The sequence below is a fragment of the Bos mutus genome, chromosome 18 (genome assembly GCF_027580195.1).
Source record: "Bos mutus isolate GX-2022 chromosome 18, NWIPB_WYAK_1.1, whole genome shotgun sequence".
NCBI lineage: Eukaryota > Metazoa > Chordata > Mammalia > Artiodactyla > Bovidae > Bos > Bos mutus.
The window spans coordinates 12,946,408-12,968,952 of NC_091634.1; the positions used below are offsets into that span (position 1 = coordinate 12,946,408).

The window sequence follows — 22,545 nt, forward strand, 5'->3', positions numbered from 1 at the left end:
GAGATGGGGTTCTAGTGGTGTCACCCTGTGAAGGGAACCCTGGAGGTGCAAGTTTGAGAGGAGGAAGGGGAAGAATTGCCCGCCCCCCCACCTTCCTAAACATGTCCCTCTTTGGAATCTACTCTCCCCAACCTTTGTTCCCCAGAGACACCTCTCCCAGGCCTGAGCAAGACACTCCTCTCTCCCTACCTCCAGCCTCTTCCCACCTAACTCCCAAATCTCTCTCCGTCCATACCCCACCCCCAATCCATTCCAATCCTGCACTTCTGCAAACAGCTGGACAACTTGGTTAACAAATTCCAGCCGGTGAGAACTGGCCTGAGGAGACTTAAACCTTCCTTCCCTGGAGAAAACTGCCTTCCCTTGGTGAGAACACGTAGGGATGGGACAAGGCTGGTTCAGGCTTTCACAGCACTAGGACTGTTTTATTTCTGCCCTCTTATGTCTTTCAATCACATTGTCTAGGCATTTTACAAACTTTCACTGGGTACCTGTTTTGTGTCCAGCCTTGTGGGAGGTGATGCTGTGGCCCAAGCAGTGGGAGCCTGAGATAACCTTGGTATATTAGAGGGTCCACAGTCTAGATAGTGACAGCCCAGGGCCAAGATGCAGTGGCAGGAGCAGAAGAGTCAGAGTCCGGATGGGAGAAACAACACAAGGACACCAAGGGAGCCCAGAAAAGGCCCCAACCCATCCTGGAGCTTCAAGGGGGGCTTCTGAGAGAAGGAATCCTTTGGAATGAGTTTCTGATGAGAATTTTGGGTTCTGGGAAATGAGGGTGTGTTTCCAGAATGGGGACGCAAGTTTAAAGATCCAGAGGCCTCTTCTTCCCTTCCATTTCTGAGTACTTGCTATGTATCTACGGAGAAGGCAATGGCAACCCACTCCAGTACTCTTGCCTGGAAAATCCCATGGACAGAGGAGCCTGGTAGACTGCAGTCTGTGGGGTCGCTTCGAGTCGGACACGACTGAGCGACTTCACTTTCACTTTTCACTTTCATGCATTGGAGAAGGAAATGGCAACCCACTCCAGTGTTCTTGCCTGGAGAATCCCAGGGACGGTGGAGCCTGGTGGGCTGCCGTCTATGGGGTCGCACAGAGTCGGACACGACTGAAGTGACGCAGCAGCAGCAGCAGCAGCAGCAGCAGCTATGTTTCTGGGATTGTTGTAGGCACTGTGGATAAAGCAGGGAAGAAAACAGAATCTCTGTGTTCTTGGTGGTGGAGTGCACTTGAAGCCGTTTTAGAAATACAGAAAGTCAGAGCGTGGCAGGATTTTAGCGAGCAAGCAGGAGTTTGTATCTGGCCAGACCTGAAGGGCTTTGAGACAAAAATGAGATTGAATTTTGTCCCCATGACAGTGGGGAACCATAAACCAGTCTCCAGCAGCAGACGTGCCACCCTGACAGCGGAAAGACGGGGCATTAGGAAGACTCATGAGGCACCACCAGAAGACAGGCCGGAGAAATCCTTATAAGAAGAACGCTTCGGGTAAAGTGTGAGGGGCAGGACAGGGGAGGTGAGGGGCGGGGCTACGATCGCCCAGGCAACATAGGCCGCGCCAAACTGTTGGCTGATCGTCAATGCGTCATCCTCCCCGCTGCGTCCGCCCTCTGAATCCAATGGGCGCGGTCTCAGCGAGACGTTCAGCCCCTCCCGCCCCGAAAGCGGGTTGGAGTGGGGAATGCCAGCCACCTCTTGCTTCGCGACGCGGTCCTGGCCTGGTATAAAGGGATCGCAGAGAGCAAAGATGACAATCTTGGAGCGAAGATAGTAGCTAAGTTAAAGGAAAGTGCGTTGATGTGCCCTCCACTCTGTAGAGACGTGGCCCCGGCCAGCTAGTCGGAATCCTTTAATTGGTCCGCGAAGCAAGGGAGGGGAGGGCGGGTGGGGCGTCTCCTGGCGACTAGAGGATGGCCCCGCCCAGCAATCCGCGCCCCGCGGCCGGCAGGACTCCAGCCAATCGTGACTCGCGGCTCGGCTCCCGGGCGGAGCTGGGTGGGCCAGAGACCAGGGTGAGAGGCCCGGGGGAGGTGAACGAGGCCCCTACCCAACGCTGGAGGGTCGCTAAGCCGCGGGCGTTCCCGGAGGTGGTGGTTGCGAACCTGGCAGCTGAGGTGAGGTGTGGCTACCTGGCTTGGGATCTGCCTTGAGTTGAGGGACGTGGAGGCGCTCCCTCGAGAGTTGTGGAGGCGGGGTATGAGCGAGAGTAGGGGGCGCAGATTCAGGGTGATAATAGGGGTTGAAGAGAGGGTTTAGGGACCGGGGTTTCGAGATCCTTGCACGGAAGACAGAGTTTTGGGGTTGGGGGACAAAATTTTCAAGTGGAGGAAGTTTGAAGCTGGGAGATAGGGTGTTTGGAGAAGCGAGAAAACTAGAGAAGGAAAATTTGGGGTAGGAAACTAAAAATTAGGACAGTTCTGGTCTCTGGGACAGGTTGAATTCGGGGCTCTAGTGTTTAGGGAAAGGTGTGAGGGGCTGGGCTGGGATCCTGGACCTTTGGAGAAGCGAGAGAAGTAGGGGCAAGGACTCTGGGTCTCCCAGACGCAGTGTCGGAGAGCGGGTTCTGGGGAGAGTTCCTGTCGGGTCTTGGAAGTCACAGTGGGAGACAGGAGATGAAGTCGAAAAGCGTTTCAAAGACGGGAGAATAGAGGAACGTTGACGGGAGACGGTCTAGTAACTGAGATACTTAGTGTCCCGAACGGAGTGAATAGGAGCGCATTTGTAAGTCTTTGAGCGTTGTGCTGGGGTCCTGGGTCTCTGGGCCCGAGAGCAGCCTGAGTGAAGAATCCAGGACCTTCTGCGATTCCAAAGGGCCGGGAGAAAGCAGTTTTAGAGCCAAAGTCTGGAGTGGGGGAGGGGTGTTCAGGGCGTGGAGCTCAGACCCGCAGCCCAGGAGGCAGCGGAGGGCGGGGCTTGGCAATCGCCAGGCAGCTGGACGTCCGGGTTCCCTTCCCCCACGTACCTTGGGCCCCTGTGCGCATGCCCCGGGGGGGGGGTGCTGGGCGGGGAAGGCTAGTCCCTGCGGCATGCGGAGCCCTCCGGGGGTTGTAGTGCTTGCTCAACGTCAGTTCGTGTACCTGGTGGCTATTGGCCCACATTTCCCAGAAGCCCCTGGGCCAAATTGGGGCGTGTCTGAATGCTGAAAGGGGAACCATATAGGGGGCGGGGCCTGTAGAGGGCCGAGATCTGGCTGGATGGACTGGTGGAGGTGGGGCTTGGCGTGAGTCAGTTCTAGCAAGTTTTCCTGTGGGGCTCGCCCAGGGGGAACCTGAAGGCCTCCGCAGAGGGAATGAGAGAGGCCCCATACCTTGTCGTTGGGCACGTTCCCAGTCAGTTAGGATGAGGGCATGGACAGAAATATCTTCCATGTGGAAAGAAGCGTCTTCACAGATAGGTGCCTTAACAGGGCTCCAGGTGGCTGGAATGTAGTAGGCACTCAAAAATATTTCATAAATAAATAGCAGTTAACTCTCGTTCATTGAAGTGCGTGATGTCACATTACTTCCCAAGATCACACAACTGAGCAGTGTGAAAAGCAGAATTCAGACCCAGGATTCTTTGCTTCAAGGCCATAGCTCTATGCTCAACACCTGTCTTGTATCTGTCACACTTGAAGAAAAGAGTATTGTCGAAAGAACAACTTTAAGATTTAGGGGGACTTGAGTTAGGATCCTCATCTTGCATATGAGGAAATTTGAGTCTCAAGGAGTTAAACTCACTGAGGCAACACGGGCAAGTAAGTGGGATTCAAACCCAGCTATATTTAAGTCCAGATTTTGGTGTGTGTTTTTTTTAAATATTTTTATCTGTTTATTTGGCAGCATTGGGTCTTGGTTGACGCATGTGGATCTTCTGTCTTCCTTTCAGCATGCAAACTTTTAGTTGGGGCATTGGGATCTAGTTGTCTGACCAGGGATCAAACCTGGGCCCCCTACACTGGGAACGTGAAGTCTTAGCCACTGGACCACCAGGGAAGTCCTGAGATCTAATTTTCTTAATCACATTCACTGACTCTTCTTCTCAGCCTTGTGGGACTCATACTATCTTAATTTATAGATGCAAAAACTGAAGTTTGGATCATTACAAATCAACAATAGTCATACTAGAGATTTGGGATTTGAATTAGCCCTGCTGTGTCTTATTTACCCCTCCTCTCTCCCTAGGGCATCATGGTAGGAGGCTTGAAGAGGAAGCACTCAGATCTGGAGGAAGAAGAAGAGGATGAGAAGTGGGACTGGAGTCCAGCAGGCCTGCGGAGCTACCAGCAAGCCCTGCTCCGCATCTCCCTAGACAAAGTCCAGCGAAGTCTAGGCCCCCGAGCACCCAGCCTTCGCAGGCACGTCCTCATCCACAACACCCTCCAGCAGCTCCAAGCGGCGCTTTGCCTGACTCCTGCACCTGCCCTGCCCCCAGAGCCCCTCTTCCTGGGCGAGGAGGACTTCTCGCTGTCGGCAACCATTGGCTCTATTCTCCGGGAGCTGGAGACCTCCATGGATGAGACCGAGCCACCTCAGAATCCAGCAGCTCCCCCAAGCCCCCAGAATGAAGTGCTTCCCCAGCCCGATCCAGTCTTCTTAGAAGCTCTGAGCTCCCGGTACCTGGGGGACTCAGGCCTGGATGACTTCTTCCTGGACATCGACACATCCGCAGTGGAGAAGGAGCCTGCAGTGGCCCCACCAGAACCTCCTCACAACCTTTTTTGTGCCCCAGGGTCCTGGGAATGGAATGAACTAGATCACATCATGGAAATCATTCTGGGATCCTAAAACTTTGATGGGGGGCAGGGGAGGGCTCCTTCCTCATCCCAGCCTTGGTGGGATGACTCCCTGGATGCAATTCTGTGTGTGTGTGTGTGTTTTGATGGGGCCTCTAAGCAGTGGCCTCCTCTCCTCCCACTTCAGGGTTCCACAAATTGTCTTGCATGTGTGTGTGTGTCTGGTTATCTCAGCCTTCTGTGAAGGTGGGTCTTCCTGAATTAATTTATCTGTTCCAAATGCCTTAATGAGACTCTGTTTCCGGGAGTCTGATTTCCCACTTCCACATTTCTTCTGCCTTTTCCTCCAGTTCCGACTCCCCTTGTGTCACTGGGGCCTCAGGGAAGATAAGCTGGGCCTGTCAAAGGATGACAGGGATGTGCTACCTGGTTGCTATGGAAACCCAGCCTCTGCCTCATGGCACCTCCAGGTAGTGGGAGAGGCTGGCCTCCTCCCCCAGGCTGAACCCCACCTCCTTCGCAGGACCCCAGTCCCAGCAGCCTCCTGATTCATGACCAGGCCGGACCACGTGCAATAGGGTGGAAACCAAACTGCTCCATGCCGCATTATTTAAAAGAAAAGCGGGTTTTGTGGTGTTTTTGTTTGTTTGTTTTTTTGATTGTTTGTAATGATTTTTTTTTTTTAATAAAAGTATTTTGGAAGGGGTGATATTGCCTAAAGTTTCTTTGTAGGTCAGTGGGAGGGACCTGGTGTCCTTAGGGGCATGTACCCCTTCCCAGTCAAAGTTGGGGCAGGTATATTATTAGATACAGTATTTATTGAATGTTAAGACCACTAACATTATTGAACGCCAAGAGCACTGTTCTACCTACTTTATTTGAATTCAGTCATCTTGTCCTCATGATTATACTGAAATAGATACTCTTACCACATTTTACATAAGAGGAGGTTAAGGTTCAGAGAGGTCAAGTCATTTGCTCAGAAGAATAAGGACCAAGGAGCTAGAACTCAAATTCAGGCTACCTGCAGAGCCTTCTTAACTATTATATTCATTGCTGCTTTGTAGATTTAGACTCCCCAGCCACATGGTGGACACAGGAAGGAGAAACTGGGTCACATGAATTAACATGTCAAAGGATAGGGCTCCCGGACACTTAAAAGTCAGCCCTTTGAGACTTTCCTGCCTGTCCAGTGGCTAAGACTCTGTGCTTGCAAGGCAGGGGACTCAGATTCAAGCCCGGGTCAGAGAACTAGATCCCACATACCACAACTAAGAATTCAGCGCTGTAACTACAGATCATGTATGCTACAACTAAGACTTGGCACAGCCAGATAGATAAACATAAATATTTTTAAATGAAAAAACTAAAAATCAGCCCATTTATTTTGTAGGAAATGTGCTACAGAGGCCCAGAGGAGAATGAAAATGCCCAGAGATCCCCAGCACTAACAGCAGATCTTTCTACAAAACTGTTGGCTAGGAAGTACAGTCCAGGCTAAAGTAAATGGTTCCAATGATTTATTTAGGAGGTGCAACCCCAGGCTGGCAAGAGTAGGGGAAAAGAAGGGAGGCCAGGGAAGATGTGATGTATACTGCTGCACTGGCTAGGCCTCCACAGAGACCTTTGAAAACATGACAACAGGTAAGCTTATGCTGCATTTAGGGACTTTTCTGGAAAGGATACAAGGAGGAACCACTTGTGGGTGTAACATGCAGGGAAAGGAAGGGGATTTTGCCTTTGCTTTCTGGCTCAAAGCCAGATTCTCACCCTGAGAGAGGCATTGCATTTACTCTGAAAACAGTTGGGTAACTGACAGGTGGGTGCCAATCCGGAGAAAGAAAGGAGGTGGTCAAGGGGATCAGAAGGCACATGCCCATGTCTGACTCCGACTTAAACCTCTAGGTGACTTCTTGCTCACTCAGTCATGTCCGACTCTGCTACCCCATGGACACAGTCCTCCAGGCTGCTCTGTCCATGGGATTATCCCGGCAAGAATACTGGAATGGGTTGCCATTCCCTCTTCCAGGGTATCTTCCCAACCCAGGGACCAAACGCACATCTGCGTCTCCTGCATTGGCAGCCAGGTTCTTTACCACTGAGCCATCAGGGAAACCCACACTCGGAATAAAACCCCAATCCATGCAAGGCCTGACAATCTTGCACCTAGCTTCCCTAGTTTTAGCTCTGATTCTCCTCCACTCCTCACACAACTCCAGTTGACCCCAGGGCTTTTGCACCTGCTGTTAACTGCCCAGAGGACACTTCCTGCATAAGTTCACCCACATAAATGTCTCTTTCTTGGAGAGGTCTTCCCCGCCCTTCCTAGCTCAATATGTCCAGGTGCACCCCGACCCCAACCCCACTTCACATTCTTTGACTTTGTTAGTAGTACCTTGTGCTCAGTCACTCAGTCATGTCCGACTCTTTGTGACCCTTTGGACTGTAGCCTGCCAGGCTCCTCTGTCCATGGGGTTTTCCAGGCAAGAATACTGGAGCGGGTTGCCATTTTCTCCTCGAGGGGATCTTCCCAACCCAGGGATGGAACGAGAGCCTTTTGCATCTCCTGCATTGCAGACAGATTCTTTACCACTGAGCCATCGAGGAAGCCCTAGTAGTACCTATCTAATCTCAAGTTATTTATGACCTCTTTATGGTTAGGCTTCTGGTCTGTTGGAGAAATCTTTCAGAGGAAGGGGTTGGGTACTGCACAGAACTACCCTTGGCACAGGTGGGCACTCAAATTTTTTCTTTTTTCTTTTTGCTGTTGTTGAGAAGATGAACTCCCAATCTTGAGATAGCCAAACGTCCCTGCCACCTCTCTCGACTCACCTCCCCCACACCATTTTCTGATGCTCTTCAAACACATCATGTCCCACCCTCAACACCTGGAGTAGTATCTGCCTCATTGAGTGATCATGCAAAGTGTGTAAGAGGGCGCTTGCTGCACACCAAAGATTCCAATAATTGCTCAAATTTACTGAGTGCCTATGTGGACCTGGCACTCTTCCAAAAACATGAACAAAATAGAGTTCCCACTCTCATAAAACATCATCGTGGGAGAGGCTGAAATATACACTGAAATAAACAGTAAAATGTAGTCTGTCAAGTAGTGACAAATGTTACAAAGAAAAAGCAAGAAAGTGATGGGGATGTTGTTATTTAGATGGGAGGCCAAAGAAGGCCTCACTGACAAGATGAAATTTGAGAGGGACCTGAAAGAGGCGAGACGTGATCTTTGTGAATCTGTGGGGATACAATCCCTATAGCAGGAACAGCCAGTGCAAAGGCCCTGTGGTCAGAGCATTAGTTGAGAGTTAAAAGGACCATCTGGAGGTCAGTGGGGCTTCCCAGGTGGAGCTAGTGGTAAAGAACCCATCTGCCAATGCAGGAGATGTAAGAGACTCAGATTCAATCCCTGGGTTGGGAAGATCCCCTGGAGAAGGGCCTGGCAACCCACTCCAGTATTCTTGCCTGGAGAATCCCATGGACAGAGGAGCTTGGTGGGCTACAGTGCATGGGGTAGCAAAGAGTCAGACACGACTGAATAACTTAGCAAGCATCCATGTGGCTGGAGTAGAGAGAGCAAGGAGGCAAGTACTAGGAGACAAGATGACAGAGTTTGAGGGGGCAAGTCCTGTGGGGTGTTGTAGAGTCCCGTAGGGAGGGCTAGAGCTTTACCCCGAGTGAGATGGAAGGCAAGGCTGGCTGTGCAGGAAGGAGACTCACTTCCCCCCCCCCCCCATATTCATTTATTTAATTTATTTGTTTGGCTGTGCATGTAGAGTCTTTAGTTGTGACACACCAGATCTTTTAGCTACACCATGGGAATTCTTGATTCCAGCATGTTGGATCTAATTCCCTGACCAGGGATCAAACCCTGGCCACACGAATTGTGAGCAGGATGTCTTAGCTAGGAATCACCAGGAAGTCCTCGGACTCACTTTTACATGAACTCTCTTTGCCCTAAACATACAGGTGTATGCTTAGTCGCTCAGTCGTGTCTGACTCTGCGACCCCATGGACTGTTGCCCACCAGGCTCCTCTGTCCATGGGATTCTCCAGGCAAGAATATTTGAGTGGGTTGCTATACCCTCCTCCAGGGGATCTTCCCAAACTGGGATCGATCCCAGGTCTCCCGCATTGTGAGCGGATTCTTTATTGTCTGAGACACCAGGAAAGGCCAAAATCCCGCGTTGCAGGCGGATTCTTTATCGTCTGAGCCTCCAGGGAAGCCCCAAAATACAGGAATGATGAGGAATCGTGGAGTTTTTTAGGACCACGGTGAGGCCAGTATGAGGAGCACCTCCACTTTCCAGATGATCAAACTGAGGCTCAGAGAGGCCCAGCTACAGCCGTCAGAAAACGCGGGAGAAGTGGAAGGGCTGGCCCCGCAGAGGGAATCGGGTCCCTGAGGGCAGAGTCCGCGTTCCGCAACCTGCCCTCCCGCCTCGGTCCCGCGTTGGGGGATGGGCCTCGGCTACCTTGGCCCCTCCCACCTGCCCACTCTGCCTGGGAGCCCGGCCGGCGCCTCCTCTCTCCCCAGGGGCGGGGTGGAGCGGCCGGCTGGGGGCGGGGCGTTCCCCCGAACACCCCAGCCCCTCTCCCTCCTCTGCTGGCGGAGGCTCCTCCCCAGGCCTGCCGGGACGTTGGCTCCGCTTCTGGTTTCATTTCTCGAGGCCCGGCCTCTCTCTGTTTCCCTCCCCCTAGCCCTTTGAATTTCTTCTCCACTTTCCGATTTCAGCTCTTCTGTCACCTCCTCAGGGAGGCTCTCCCGGACCACCCCGGCTGCAGGTACCTCTCTCCTAGCATCTCTATTATCCTGTCCTATTTGTGTGTGTGTGTGTTTTTAAGTCACTGAACAGAAAGAAGCAGAAAGAACAGAAAGAAGCAGAAATTATCTTCCTCATTTAATGATTTTCCAGCGTCTTCTCATCCCACTCAATAAAAAACAAAGGTCCGCAGAGTGCTCTGAAGGGCCTGAAAACTTCTCTGACTTCCTCCCTGGCCGCAGCGACCCTACTTCCCCACCTCAGGGCCTTTGCACTGGCCCTTTACTCTGATTGGAACGCTTTACCACCTCTCCCACTTCATCAAGTCTCTACTCAATGGATGTCACCTCTTCAGAGAAACCCTCCAGCACCAGCTCTTTGTCCAAACTGCACCCCCTTTCATTACTCTTCTCCTGCGCTGCTTTTCCTTTTCACTTAATCACCCTCTAAGATACTAAATCATTGCTTTATTCAGTTTATTGTCCACCTCCTTACATCAGGGATTTTTGTTTCTAATGTTCCGGCCATATCGTCAGTGCCTGGCACACAGAAAGTGCTCAATTCATTTGTTTTCATATTTCTTTTCTCTTTCCACTCCATCCGTCCTCTGTTCCATGAGAAGAGAGACCCTATGAGGCATATCAAGTGCTGTGCCCCCATTGTCTACAACTGCCCACCACATACTAGGTGCTCAATAAACACACGCTAATCAGATGCCTATGAGCTCTTCTCTTTATGACCTGGAAAGAGCCACTTGGAGACTCTGAGTCTCCTTTTTCCAAGCCAAAAAGATAATTATGTGAATTTGCCTAACAGGGGCCTGGTTCTAATTAGCATTTTACCCTTTATTCATTTTGAAAAATTCAAGCAGAGAAAAAAGATGAAAAAAAAAGTATGTCTTCTGAACACTTGAATACCCTCTCACCTAGATTTAGTTGTTAACATTCTGTTTCCTTATGTGTATGTTTATATGTCTGTTTTTTTCTTTTGCTGAACCACTGGAGAGTATATTGCAGACATCTGAACATTGTACCCCTAATAGCTCAGCAGGCTTCTATTAAGATTAAGGACACTCAACTACAAACCACTGTCCTATTTCACATATGACAGAATTAAGAATTTCATAATATCACTTAGTATCCAGCCTATATTCAAATCTGCCCAATTTTCTTAAGAACATCCTTTATAGAATTTACCGCATACTAGAGTCTAAGGGCGGAGAAGGCGATGGCACCCCACTCCAGTACTCCTGCCTGGAAAATCCCATGGACGGAGGAGCCTGGTAGGCTGCAGTCCATGGGGTCTCGAAGAGTCGGACATGACTGAGCGACTTCCCTTTCACTTTTCACTTTCATGCATTGGAGAAGGAAATGGCAACCCACTCCAGTGTTCTTGCCTGGAGAATCCCAGGGACCGGGGAGCCTGGTGGGCTGCCGTCTATGGGGTCGCACAGAGTCAGACATGACTGAAGTGACTTAGCAGCAGCAGCAGAGTCTAAGGGAGGTTCACATGCCTATTTGGTTGTAACAAAGAAATTATACAGTATCTTTTATTCTGAAACATCCTCCCCCTAATCTCACTAATCCCTTTCTGTGGTTTCTTGAAATTGAATTTTTGGAAGAACAGCCCAGTCTTGCCGTAGACTTCCCACATTGTGTATTTGTCTGATTGTTTTTGTGTTTAATATTGTCATTCTCTGTTCCCTGTAAGCTGAAGTTTGGGCCTAGACGCTTGAGACTCACTTTATGAAATGTAACAGGGAAACTCCACAACGAATGTTGTGTACTGCCTAATGCATCACATCAGGTACCACCCAGTGTCCGGGCATCCCACTGCTGTGGATGCAAAGTTTCATTATATAGTTAAGGTGCTGAGCACCTCCTCTTCCCATCATAAAAGGATATTTCCCCCTTTGCAGTTAGCAAGGAATCTGTGGGATGATGCTTTGGAAACTGTCAAGATCCTGTTCCCCATTAACTTTTCACCCCAAAGGGTGAGCATCCATTGAAAATGGTTGCCTGAATCAAGTAGTTGAGTTAGCATTTTTGATAGCTTACTTTGGTCAGAAGATTTATACACAAACAGTTCTTCCCCTTAGCAAATGAGGAATTAGCAAATGAGGTATTTGAAGAAGCTAAGTCCCATTGTCAGGTTATCTGACATGTATTAAACTCCTGTCCACCTGCACCCCACCCTGAATGTCTCCCCTTGAACTGAGCACCTGTGGTCTTACTACAAGAGCGATTACTACTGAAAAAAGGACACCTAACACACCACTCAGCATTGTGCAGGAATTGTTTAATCCTCAAAACAATCCTCTGAGCCAGAGGCTATTTCTCTCATTTTAAAAAATAAGTGAGAAAACCTAAAGAATTAAAGCACTTGGTCAAGGTCACACAGCTATTGTACTTACGGAATGGAGCCCAGGCAGGGATTCCAGTGCCATTCCACTCCCTACCCCTGACTCCTGTCTGTAACCACGATTGAGTTCAACTACCCAGAATTTGCTTATATAGTGCTCTTACAGATAATACCTTACTTTAAGTTTCCCAACTCTCAAGAGGTAGGCAAAAAGATCCCCCTTTAACAGACTTTGGGGGCTCAGAAACCAGAATTTGAACCCAGGACTAAGCTGGCCTAGAGTGTAGACCTCTGTTGGGGCTGCTTGCGTAAGCTCAATTATTGGGTTTGACAAGTGCAGATGTGATACAGATGTCGGCAGATATGAAGGGGCCCACAGCTTGAGAGACAAAAACCCCACCGCGCCACCGTCCTACAGGACCAAGAGCCACCCTATCTTCCTCCCTCCCTTCAGACATGCGCCCTAAACACAACTCTCCCCTCTTTCTAGCCTGCCTTCTACAGGCTCCGCCCCTCACCGTCTAGGACCAATCCCTGGGCGAAGGGCGGGGCTGCCACGGGAGTGGGCGGTAACTAAGGGGAGTCAGGAGCCGGGAGTCGTGAGCTGGAGGCAGAACTGCGTCTCTCAACCCAGGCGCCGGTTGCTGAAGTAAAGCGGGCGAGCAATGCTGCTGCCACCGCTTCCTGATTGGCTGCGGGTGGCTCCCTCTTCTTTCTGATTGGCAGCTGGTGAACTAGGTATGTAAATGAAGGGAAGAGGCCTGGGGAAAGAGGGGTACTGGCCGCGGGGTCCTTTGGCAGGTTCGATCCCCCGGTCCGGCAGGTGCGCGCCAGGGCTGCCCGGGATCGAGGCGCACGGGCCTCTCCGTGCCGCCCGCCCCGGCCTGGCGGGTGAATCACACCGCAGCCTGGGAAGGGGGCGGAGGCGCCGGCTCCCTGGCTCCGGCTGCGTGACTCACCCGCCCCCGCCGCCGCCGCCGCTTCGGGAGGAGTAGCCTCCACTGCCTTCCGGAAGCGAGCGGAGGCCGAGAGGGCAGAACGGCCCTCCGGGGATCCCGGCCCGCACGGTCCCTGGTGGCAAGCAGAAATGACCGCGTCCCGCGGGGCACTGTAAAGAGTCCCGGGGTCTGGAGAGTCGGAATCCCCGGGGAAAGCCGGCCTGGTGCCGCCAGGGGGCGCCGGGACCGGGGGGGCGGAGTCGGGGGTGGGGGCTGAATTCCTGCGGTTCCGGACTCTCGGATCTGCTGGGAAGTAGGCAAGGACCCAGTTTTGAGTAGTGTGAGGGGGTCATTCTTGAAGTCCTCCTGAGCAAAGATCTGGGTACTGTACCCTTCAGGCTGCCTGGCTTAAAAAAGCAGGTTGGGTCAGGGGCACCCACCCTGGGGAAAGTGTGGGTCTTCAAACTTCTCTCCGTGACCCCCGTGCCCATCAGGATTTTCCGGCAAGCTTTGTCCACGCTGCCTCTCAAATAAATCCTGAAGCGACCATCTTCCTTCCATGTCCACTGCCACCTTATACTCCCAAGTCACCGTCTTCGCCCACCCCAAAGACTGCAGTAGCCTCCGAAAGGATCTCAGGGCCACTCTCCCCGCCCCTCCTCGCTCCCCCTGCTTCTTAGCAGCTAAGGGGATCTTCTGGAAACCTAATCAGTCCACAACACCACTGTCCTCCCTGCTCAAACCCCTTCAATGACTTCCCACCACACCCCCCAATAAAATCCAAGCTCCTTGCCTCTGCCTACTCTCGAACCCCCCACATCCTCCCTACTCCACCCTCAACCCCCCTACTCTCCCCACCCCCCGCACTGACTACAGAGTCCTTTTTTCAGCTCAAACGAATCCAGTCTCTAGGCTTTTCTTTGCCTTTGCTGTTCTTATTCCCAGAATGCCTTCCCCCTGGTTCTTCCATGGCTGATTCTTTGTCATACTCGAGGGCTCATTTCAAATGTCACCTCCTCAGGGGAGCCTTCCCTGACCACTCTCCAGAAACTTTTAGCATTTTCCTAGCACCATCGGTACATTTCTTGTGTTTGTTTATTGTCTGATGCTATTAGTAGACACTCAGTAAATATTAGATTAAACCATGTGAAACAACTGCTTTTGTAGGTTAAAAAAAAAAGTTGAATATTGGACATTTCATACTGGACATTCTCACATTGGACACTTCACATTAGCCATTTCACATAGTTCATTGAAGAAATAGATAATAATTATTATCAATAGTACTTATTTACAGGAGTAATTGCTATGTACCAGATACTGCCCAAAGTGCTTTTTTTAATCTCATTTATTCCTTAAAACAACTCTAGGAAGTAGATACAATTATCATCTATGTCTTAAAGCTTCCCCAAGAAAACGTAGGCTCAGAGAGGTTAAATGCTTTGCCCAAGATCACACAGTAATGGTCAGAACTTCACAATGGCTTTCCATAACTGAATGACTCTTCCCTCCCGACAGATGATGCTGAGCAAGGGCCTGAAGCGAAAGCGGGAGGAGGAGGAGGAGGAGAAGGAAACCCTGGCAGTGGACGCCTGGTGGCTGGATCCCAGCCACTCAGCAGTAGCTCAGGGACCCCCAGCCGTGGCCTCCAGTTCTCTCTTTGACCTTTCGGTGCTCAAGCTCCATCATAGCCTGCGGCAGAGTGAGCCGGACCTGCGGCACCTGGTGCTGGTAGTGAACACACTGCGGCGAATCCAGGCATCCATGGCACCCACGGCTGCCCTGCCACCTGTGCCCACCCCACCCACAGCCCCCAGCGTGGCTGACAACCTGCTGGCCAGCTCTGATGCTGCCCTCTCAGCCTCCATGGCCAGCCTCCTGGAGGACCTCAGCCATATTGAGGGCCTGAGCCAGGCCCCACAGCCCCTGGTAGATGAGGGGCCACTAGGCCGCTCTGCCGGGGGAGCCTCACCCAGCCTGGGCGCCTTGGACCTGCTGGGCCCAGCCACTGGCTGTCTGCTGGACGATGGGCTCGAGGGCCTGTTTGAGGACATTGACACATCCATGTATGACAGTGAACTCTGGGCACCAGTCTCTGAGGGCCACAAATCCAGCCCTGAAGATGGACCAGGCAAGGAGGTAGGTCCAGATCTGGACGAGGCTGAGCTGGACTACCTCATGGACGTGCTGGTGGGCACACAGGCGCTGGAACGACCACCAGGGCCGGGGCGTTGACCCCTCTGGGCCGGGATGTTGATCTGATGTCCAAACTGAGCCTGCTGGCTGGACCAACTCTCCTTGGAAAGACACAGCTGGCTTCCCTCCAGAGGGGCTTTGGAGAGAAAGAATCCAGTCCTGGGCAACTTCACCTCCATCCTCTTGTCTCTGACTGATGGGGAGGGGAGTCTGGGATTGGCCCTTGTGATGAAATGGCAGGGCCTGGTGGCTGGAATGTGATTGGACCAGGTCCTGTGCTGAATCCCCGGAGGCACAGCCTGGTATACGTTTGCGTCGATGTGGGACGAGACCCCAACCTGTTTTTTGAAATTAAAGCCAGTCCTGGAAAGTCTGAAGTGTGTGTACTGCTTTGTTTCTGGGCCAAGGCAAGGGTGAGGGTGGTAGAAAACCTCTAACATTTATCTAGCGAGGACTGTGCACACAGCACAGTTCTAAGCACTTGACCTGTGCTAACTGATTTAATCCTCATAACAAGATGGGCATGTCATTATCCCCATTTTACAGTTGAGAAAACTGAGGCTCCAAGAAGTCAACTCTTAGGGAGATAAGTGTCAAACTTTACTGTTTTTTGGTCTGAGAAGCAGACCAATTAGGTCTGGAAACTGGCTCTCTAGAAAACTTCTGGAATATACTCAGTCAGGTCTCCCCCTGTGCCTGTGTGTGTACCTAATGGTGGTGGTGGGTGGTGGTGCAGGAGGAGCCTCGGGCCACTGTTTAAAAATGAAATCTAGACCTTGCCTGGAGTCTACCTGTATGTCTTGGAGTGGGGGTGCAGAAGGAGCTTTCAGAATGAACCAGAAATAAAAGCACACAGCTGAAGGCTGGATGGAGCCTCTCCTCTGAGCGCAGAGAGCCAGTCCTCTGAGAAAATGGTGAAAGAAAGACTCCAGCAAGTTTTAAATAAAATCCACTCCGGATCTCAAATCTCTCTTTGGGCTAGGGATAAGGCAGCTGGGAAGCCGATTCTGAAATAAAGCCACTAAGTGCGGTGGCTTGACAGAAAGAAAGGCAAGGGATCCTGCTTTCCTTCTAGAAGAAACTCTGAGCCCCGGCGGGCTGGGGCCACCTGCCTGACAGGCCTGTGCGATAGGGCCGGCCTGAGCGCCGGGTGTCTGAGCCGCCCCCGCCGTCCAGCCGCATTCCTGGCCCGGCTGGGAGGGGCCGCACACTCAGAGGCCTGGCACGGGACCCAGGCGGCGTCCTTCCTGGCGGCCGTGGGGGCAGGGCCGCGCCCCGGGTACCGGAGGGGGGAGGGGCGCGGGGAACGCGGCATCGGGGGAGGGCGGAGGCGGGCGGGGGGAGGGACGGAGGGTGACCTGAGCCGACTGGCTGGGCCTCGGATGCGGGAAACCCCGGCAAAGGGACACTTCAAATAGTGGGGCCCGGGTGCCTCCACTCTGGCCGGAAGCTTCGGGGAGGCAGAAGCTGGGGTGGAAACGGAGGAAGGCGGGAGGGTGAAGAGGGGAGAGGGAGGGGGAGAGGCGGGCAGCTTCGGCCGGCCTGCGGGCCTGGAAGGGGCGGGCACAGGGGAGCTTCCTGGAGGAGCGGAGGAAGTCGTGCCCATTTCTGGAAGTGGATGGGGTGGCCCCGGGAGGGGAGTGGAAATGCCCCAAAGGGAGCTGGTGCCCCAGTTCAGGGTCTTCCGGGTGCCTGACTCCAACACCTGGGGGCTCCAGCCCCTGGACAGTGGGACTCAGATTCGATTTTGACCCAGACCCAGACCTTGGGGGTAGGCTGAGCTCAGCAGTGCCCCCTGGTGCCCAGTCTGGGGGAGGGGGTCTGTCCTGTCACTACCTTAAGATTCCCTTGTGACCTGACCTGCGGTCAAGGAGTCCCCGGTGCGGGGTCAGCAATGCCTTCTGTTTACAACACCTTGAGGACCTATTTCTGATGGTGTCTCTGAGTGCCAGACTGGGGGATAATCTGTGATGCCTACTGACGCAGGCAGTCTGTCAACGATGGCCCCGTCTACCCCTGTGCCTGTTTGGTGAGGGATGCTCCCCTCTCCCCAGTCTCCGTGTACAGTTGTCCAGGTCCTGCACTGCACACAGGCTCCGTTTTGAAGGGGCTGCCACAAACGTCTCTGGCACCTGTGCTTACATATTTACGAGGACAGTTTCTCAGTAGATGGAGAAGGGGGCATGCCTTTTGCACAAAAGCAGCACATGGACTAGGTCGGTTCTGGTTCCATCCCCCTGCTGCCCTCAGGTTTATGACAGCTTGTGGCTGAGGGCCTGTGCTACTCTCCCTGTGTCTGACCCCTGGAGAAGGATTGTGCAGCTCCCTGGCTCTGGTGTGCCCCTCCGCCCTCAGACTCAACCCCAGGAAGCCAGGCTACCTCAGCCAGCAGATTCCAGGGCCCACACCATTCCGCATGGAGCTGCCAGCCCTGCTGCTGTGGCTGCTTTTCACAGAGCCTCTGTGTGTTCCCACCATGACCCTCCCCAGGCCTGCTCCCTCCTTGGGCGTTCCCGGGGACCCCCATCACACGCACACACAACACACAACCTTCTCTCCTCCAGCACCTGGGAGAACTGTCCTTGGTTTCCTTCTTTCCCCTCCCCCTCCTTCCCTCATTCAGCAAAGATTTACTGGTACCTACCCTACCAGATGCCCGGCTGTATGTAAAAGGCAAATCTGACCACATCTCTCCCACCCTCTGGGCCCCTCAGAATGTATCCCTTTCCTTGGGGATATGAACCCTGCCCTTTCCAAGGCTCACCTTCCACCTGGTCCCATTCATTCATTCAATGAACATTTACTGGTCCCAGTGCAGAAGTCTAATGATGCTTCTGCTGTGCTGTGCTTAGTCACTCAGTCATGTCCAACTCTTTGCAACCCCATGGACTGCAGCCTGCCAGGCTCCTCTGTCCATGGGGTTTCTCCAGGCAAGACTCCTGGAATGCGTTGCCATGCCCTCCTCCAGGGAATCTTCCCAACCCAGGGATTGAGCCCAAGTCTCCCACATTGCAGACAGGTTCTTTACCATCAGAGCCACCGGGAAAGCCCCTAATGGTACTTAGTCAATGATTATTGACCCAATAAGCTATACCGGGGGTCTTCCCTGGTGGTCCAGGGGTTAAGACTACATGCTTCTGTTGTGGCCGAAGTCTTGGCTTTCTCTGCCCACTGAAGCTGAATAAAAGATACAGAGACAGAGTCTAGAGGAAATGGACAAGTATCTTTAATCCTCAGCCGGCAGAGGGGAGAACTCAGTAGGCTCATGCTTCAGAGAACTGTGTCCTTGAAGTCCAGATTCCCCTTCCAGGAAGAATCTGGGGAGTTCTATAAGACAAGGGCTCACAGTCAGGGGTCAGTGATGAGAAAGGTATAAGGGACTTGTGTTCTTCTTGCTCTTGCATTGTTTCAGAAACAGTCATAGGCTGGCATCAGGTAGCCCAGTAATTGGATCTGGCAGGCGGGTCAGGTCCACTGTCTTTTATGTGTGGCATTCTCTATATAATGCAAAAAGAGAAAAAACTATGAGGGGTCGTCTGTGAAGAGAGTGCTGTAAAGGTGAGCACCAGATACAGAATGTAATTAGCACAGAGTCAAAGGATAATAGTTGCAAAATGTAGCTCCTGCCAAGTTAGGGGGCAGAAAAGCAAACTTAGTTACAGAATACAGATTAGAACAGTTACAGTAAAAACTAGGAGTGATCAGGCCTGCTTATTGTTCTCTTTATCTTTGTTCTAAGGAAAGAAGAGAAGCACTCATTCCCCCTTTTTTTCCTTTTCACTGCAACACTTCCAATGCAGGGGACACAGGTTTGTGCCCTGGTTGGGGAACTAAGATCACACATGCTGTGAGATGCAGTCAAAAAAAAAAAAAAAAAAAATGGATTGTGTTAAAAGCCAGGCCACATATATTTTGCCATTCTGTGGCTGTGTGACCCTAGGCAAGGTACTCAACTTCTCTGGGCCTCAGAGTCCTCATCTGTAAGCTGGGACAGTAAGTGTGGCCACCTCGAAGGGCTATTGTTCTGAGGGGAGAGTGTTCTAGGCAGAAGGATGTGCAAAGGTAAGGGAGTGAGGGACCCTACAACCTTTTCAGGGATCTGTAAGCTTCTGAGTTTGATTGGGAAGAAGGGGAAAGCAGTAAGGTAAGTGATGGAGCTGGAGGGGTTGGTAGGGACCAGGGCACACAGGCCCTGGCTGGGAGACTTTACTCTGAAGGTGCTAGGGTAAAGGAATCTAGGAATAAATGGATCTGTCTGGCTGCCTTGTGTACCAGGGGGTGGGAGGTGATACAGGAGGCCAGGAGCCGAGGGGAGGCCATAGAGGGACAGATCAGCCTTGGAGAGGGGAGGGGAGGGGAAGGCAGAGCTACCAGAGAGGACAGCTTGTAGGAGCAACGAGCTGCAGTGGAGGACGGGCCTAGGACAAGATCCAGGGCTCTAGCCTGGGAACCTGGGGCTACTCTACGATGGTGACCAGGTCTGGGGTTGACACTGAGGCCAGAGAGGGACACCCTGTGGGTGCAGGGGACTAGGGGGACACTCAGGGGCAGGTATCCAGGCAGCTGCCCCCACCCCCAAACCCCGGGGACTGGAGATCAGTAGAGAGGGCAGGGGACAGGAGCAGGCATAAAGGATGGGGGTGAGGGAGGTAGTTTCCCTGGGCTGCACTGGGTGGGACCTGACTCCTGCATGGCTCAGATGGGTGGGGAGAGGGTGGTCCCTGAGCAGCGCCCTCCATGTCCTTCCCCAGCCCTGCAGGATGTCCTGTGTTTACGGAGGTGGCCTTGGCCGGAACTGGGACACTGGTGCCAGCCCCTGAACTCAACTTCCCAAGTGCCACCCCACCCCACTCCCCAGGGGGAAGGAAAGGCAAGAGACAGAGAAAGAGAGACACAGAGAGAGTGAGAAGAGAGACACAGAGAGAGAGACAAGGAATGAGGACAGAGACAGAGACACATACAGAGACCTGTCACTCACCACAGAAAACTCACAGCAGGGACTTCCCTGGTGGGCCAGTGTAACCATCTGCTTTGCAGTGCAGGGGACGTGGGTTCGATCCCTGCTGGGGAAATTAAGATCCAACATGCCACAGAGCAACTAAGCCCATGCGCCCCAACTGCTGAGCCCACACGCTCTGGTGCCCATGTGCCGCATCAAAAGATCCCACATGCCACAACTGAGATGAAGATCCCACGTGCTTCAGAGTTTGATACTGAAACTCCAACTGAGAATCTTAACTTATTTACTTAAGCAACTGTAATATTTAGTGGAATATATGTAACTTTGTTCTGTATTTTCTAAGTCTCCTGTAAATGTATTATCATATTTTCATAATTTAAAAAAAAGATAAAAAGTAAAAAAAAGATCTCATATGCCTCAACTAAGATCAATTGCAGCCTAATAAATAGAGAAATATTAGAAAAAAAAAAAGCCTCCAGCAAACTAGGAAAGAAAGCTTTCTTTACCTGCTGAAGGGCAGTACAAAAAACATACAGCTAACGTTATATTTCATGACAGAGGACTGTGCTTATCTCATAAAATCGGGGATGAAGAAGGTTATCTGCCCTCCGAGACATGGAGAGGGACCGGATAGCCTCTGTCTGTCGGTAGAGTACCAGCTTCTCTGTCTGCCAGAGTAGCAAGCAGTGTTTTCTTCCTGGTTCTAGCCTGGCCTGTTGGTAGATTCTTTCCACCCTCAGTTATTAAAACAGCTCTGGCTTTGTCCCTCCTGCAGGTGCCCAGGCTGGGCGGGACAAAGTCTGAGGCCTTCCTCATGGCCCTGCTGACTGTGGCCCATCCCTCAGCTTCCCTTTGCTCTCACATTCACCGGTTTCTCAAAGGGGCCCTTTGCATGGGATGTTCCCTCTACCTGAAACCCACTTTCATGTATCCACCACCCGCAGCTTGGCATGAACTCCTATGTATCCTTCAGGTGCCAGCTCAAATGTTGCCACCTCCAAGAAGCCCTCCCTGCCCTTTCTGATAAGTATCAGAGTGTCAGATCCCTCTTACAGACCTGGATCCTTTTCTCAGAGCACTTAGCTTAGTCTGTAATTATACACTCGTTTCAATTATACACTCATTTAGTTGCTCACTTCTTTAGTGTCTGCCACCCTTGGATTGAGAGTCCCGTGAGGGCACAGTCACTGCTGTGTCCCCAGGATCGCCCAGCCCAGGGATGGATTGATTCAGAAGAAGTGTCTGCAAATAGCTGGTGAATAAATGTATAAATGAGAAGGAGATGCAGATGACAGGGCATATGTGACCATCGAGACACAGCCATGAACAAGGACATGGTTCTTGACTCCAGAGAATTTCCTATGTGTGAACCTCTGTCTGGATTCAGATCTTTTACACAGGCTGTTCCCATTGCCCATAAAACTTTTCCACTCCCTCTTCTCTCTCTCTCTCCCTCTCTTTCTATTGTTTTTTTTTTTTTTTTGACCCCACTGCATAGCTTGAGGGATCCTAGTTTCCTGAACCAGAGATTGAACCCGTGCCCCCTGCAGTGTAAGCTTGGAGTCCTAACCACTGGGCAGCCAGGGAAGTCTCATACTGCCTCTTCTCTTGCCTAGATCCTATGGGTCACTCAGGTCTCAGCTCACATGTCCCCTCCTCCAGGGAGCCTTCCCTGACCGCCCTTCCTGGGCTGCAGCAGGTACACTGCCTGGGCTCCCCCAGCAAGGCTCTGATCTCTCTGTCTGCAATTGCCCCATCCCAACCCTGGCCACTCTGGGTCGGTCTTCCGGTTGGACTGTGAACCCTGTGAAAGCAGGCCCAGGCTATCTTGGTCACACTGTGTCCCCAGCACCATCCAGCCTCGGTCTGGGCACAAGACCAGGTGCTCGTTGACTGTTTGCTGACTTTGGATAAAGGACTGCTCCCTCTCTCCCTGCTGGTGCTTTGCCCGTGTTCCTCCTCCCTCCTGGAAGCTTCTTCCCTAACCTTTTACCTGGCTTCTTCCTCCTCAACCCTCCAGTTTGACCCCAGAAGTTGTGTCCTGAGCCTGCCCTCTGGGGTGAATTTAGGTCTGACAGTGTCTCCAGTGCCCAGCAAAGGGCCAGCCACCAAGGGCTTGTGAAGATTTATTGAATGAATGAATGAACCCATGAATGTTTGAATGAATCAATGAATGAACCCATGCATGTCTGAATGCATGAATGAATGAGAGAGAGAGAGCGTGCGCCTGAAATGGGGGTAGGTCTCCTTGAGCCCATCAGTAGCCCTGACCACACCATGCCTTCCAACTTTCCCGGGAGGAGGGTTCTAGCTGGGTTCCACCACACCCCAGCCTTTGGTGGCTGCCAGGCCTGGAAGGCATTTCCCAGAGCTCAGCACATTCCTGCCTTCCCCGGTGGCTGAGAGTGGGCAGGGGGCATTTCGGAGAGAAGGGAGGAGGCCCCTGGCATTCTGGGATACTGCCAGCCAGTCTCTGGTCCCTCAAGCCCCTCGGGAATGGGCCCCAACTGCTAAAGGTGGGGAGGGGGCTGCTGAGGGGCCAGCTAAGCTGATGTGAAAGGTGAGGGTGCCCCCTCTGCTGAGGGCCTGGAGGCCGTGCCC

General features: G+C 52.2%; 2 protein-coding genes across 3 annotated transcripts; both read left to right on the forward strand.

The window, feature by feature from the left end:
• The first annotated feature begins 1,256 nt into the window (after positions 1 to 1,256).
• On the forward strand, positions 1,257 to 5,423 carry SERTAD3 (SERTA domain containing 3). 2 transcript variants are annotated; one of them, XM_070387685.1, is made up of 2 exons: positions 1,257 to 1,491; positions 4,167 to 5,423. In XM_070387685.1, exon 2 carries the CDS (start codon positions 4,173 to 4,175, stop codon positions 4,767 to 4,769), a length of 597 nt encoding a protein of 198 aa, XP_070243786.1. In that variant the 5' UTR covers positions 1,257 to 1,491; positions 4,167 to 4,172; the 3' UTR covers positions 4,770 to 5,423. The 2 variants fall into 2 exon arrangements, with proteins under 2 accessions (XP_070243786.1, XP_005890657.2); XM_005890595.3 differs by lacking the exon at positions 1,257 to 1,491 and adding an exon at positions 1,908 to 2,117.
• Positions 5,424 to 12,430: 7,007 nt separating this feature from the next.
• SERTAD1 (SERTA domain containing 1) lies at positions 12,431 to 15,361 on the forward strand. Its single transcript, XM_005890594.3, has 2 exons — positions 12,431 to 12,588; positions 14,307 to 15,361. The coding sequence occupies exon 2, from the start codon at positions 14,307 to 14,309 to the stop codon at positions 15,021 to 15,023; it is 717 nt and encodes a 238-aa protein (XP_005890656.1). The 5' UTR covers positions 12,431 to 12,588; the 3' UTR covers positions 15,024 to 15,361.
• Positions 15,362 to 22,545: the final 7,184 nt, after the last annotated feature.

Bases quoted from the DNA above. Each gene is read 5' to 3' on its own strand.
- SERTAD3 (XM_005890595.3), top strand. From the start codon at position 1,914: ATGGCCCCGCCCAGCAATCCGCGCCCCGCGGCCGGCAGGACTCCAGCC. The intron at 2,118-4,166 runs GTGAGGTGTGGC...CTCTCTCCCTAG, and splicing joins TTGCGAACCTGGCAGCTGAG to GGCATCATGGTAGGAGGCTT.
- SERTAD1 (XM_005890594.3), top strand. From the start codon at position 14,307: ATGATGCTGAGCAAGGGCCTGAAGCGAAAGCGGGAGGAGGAGGAGGAG.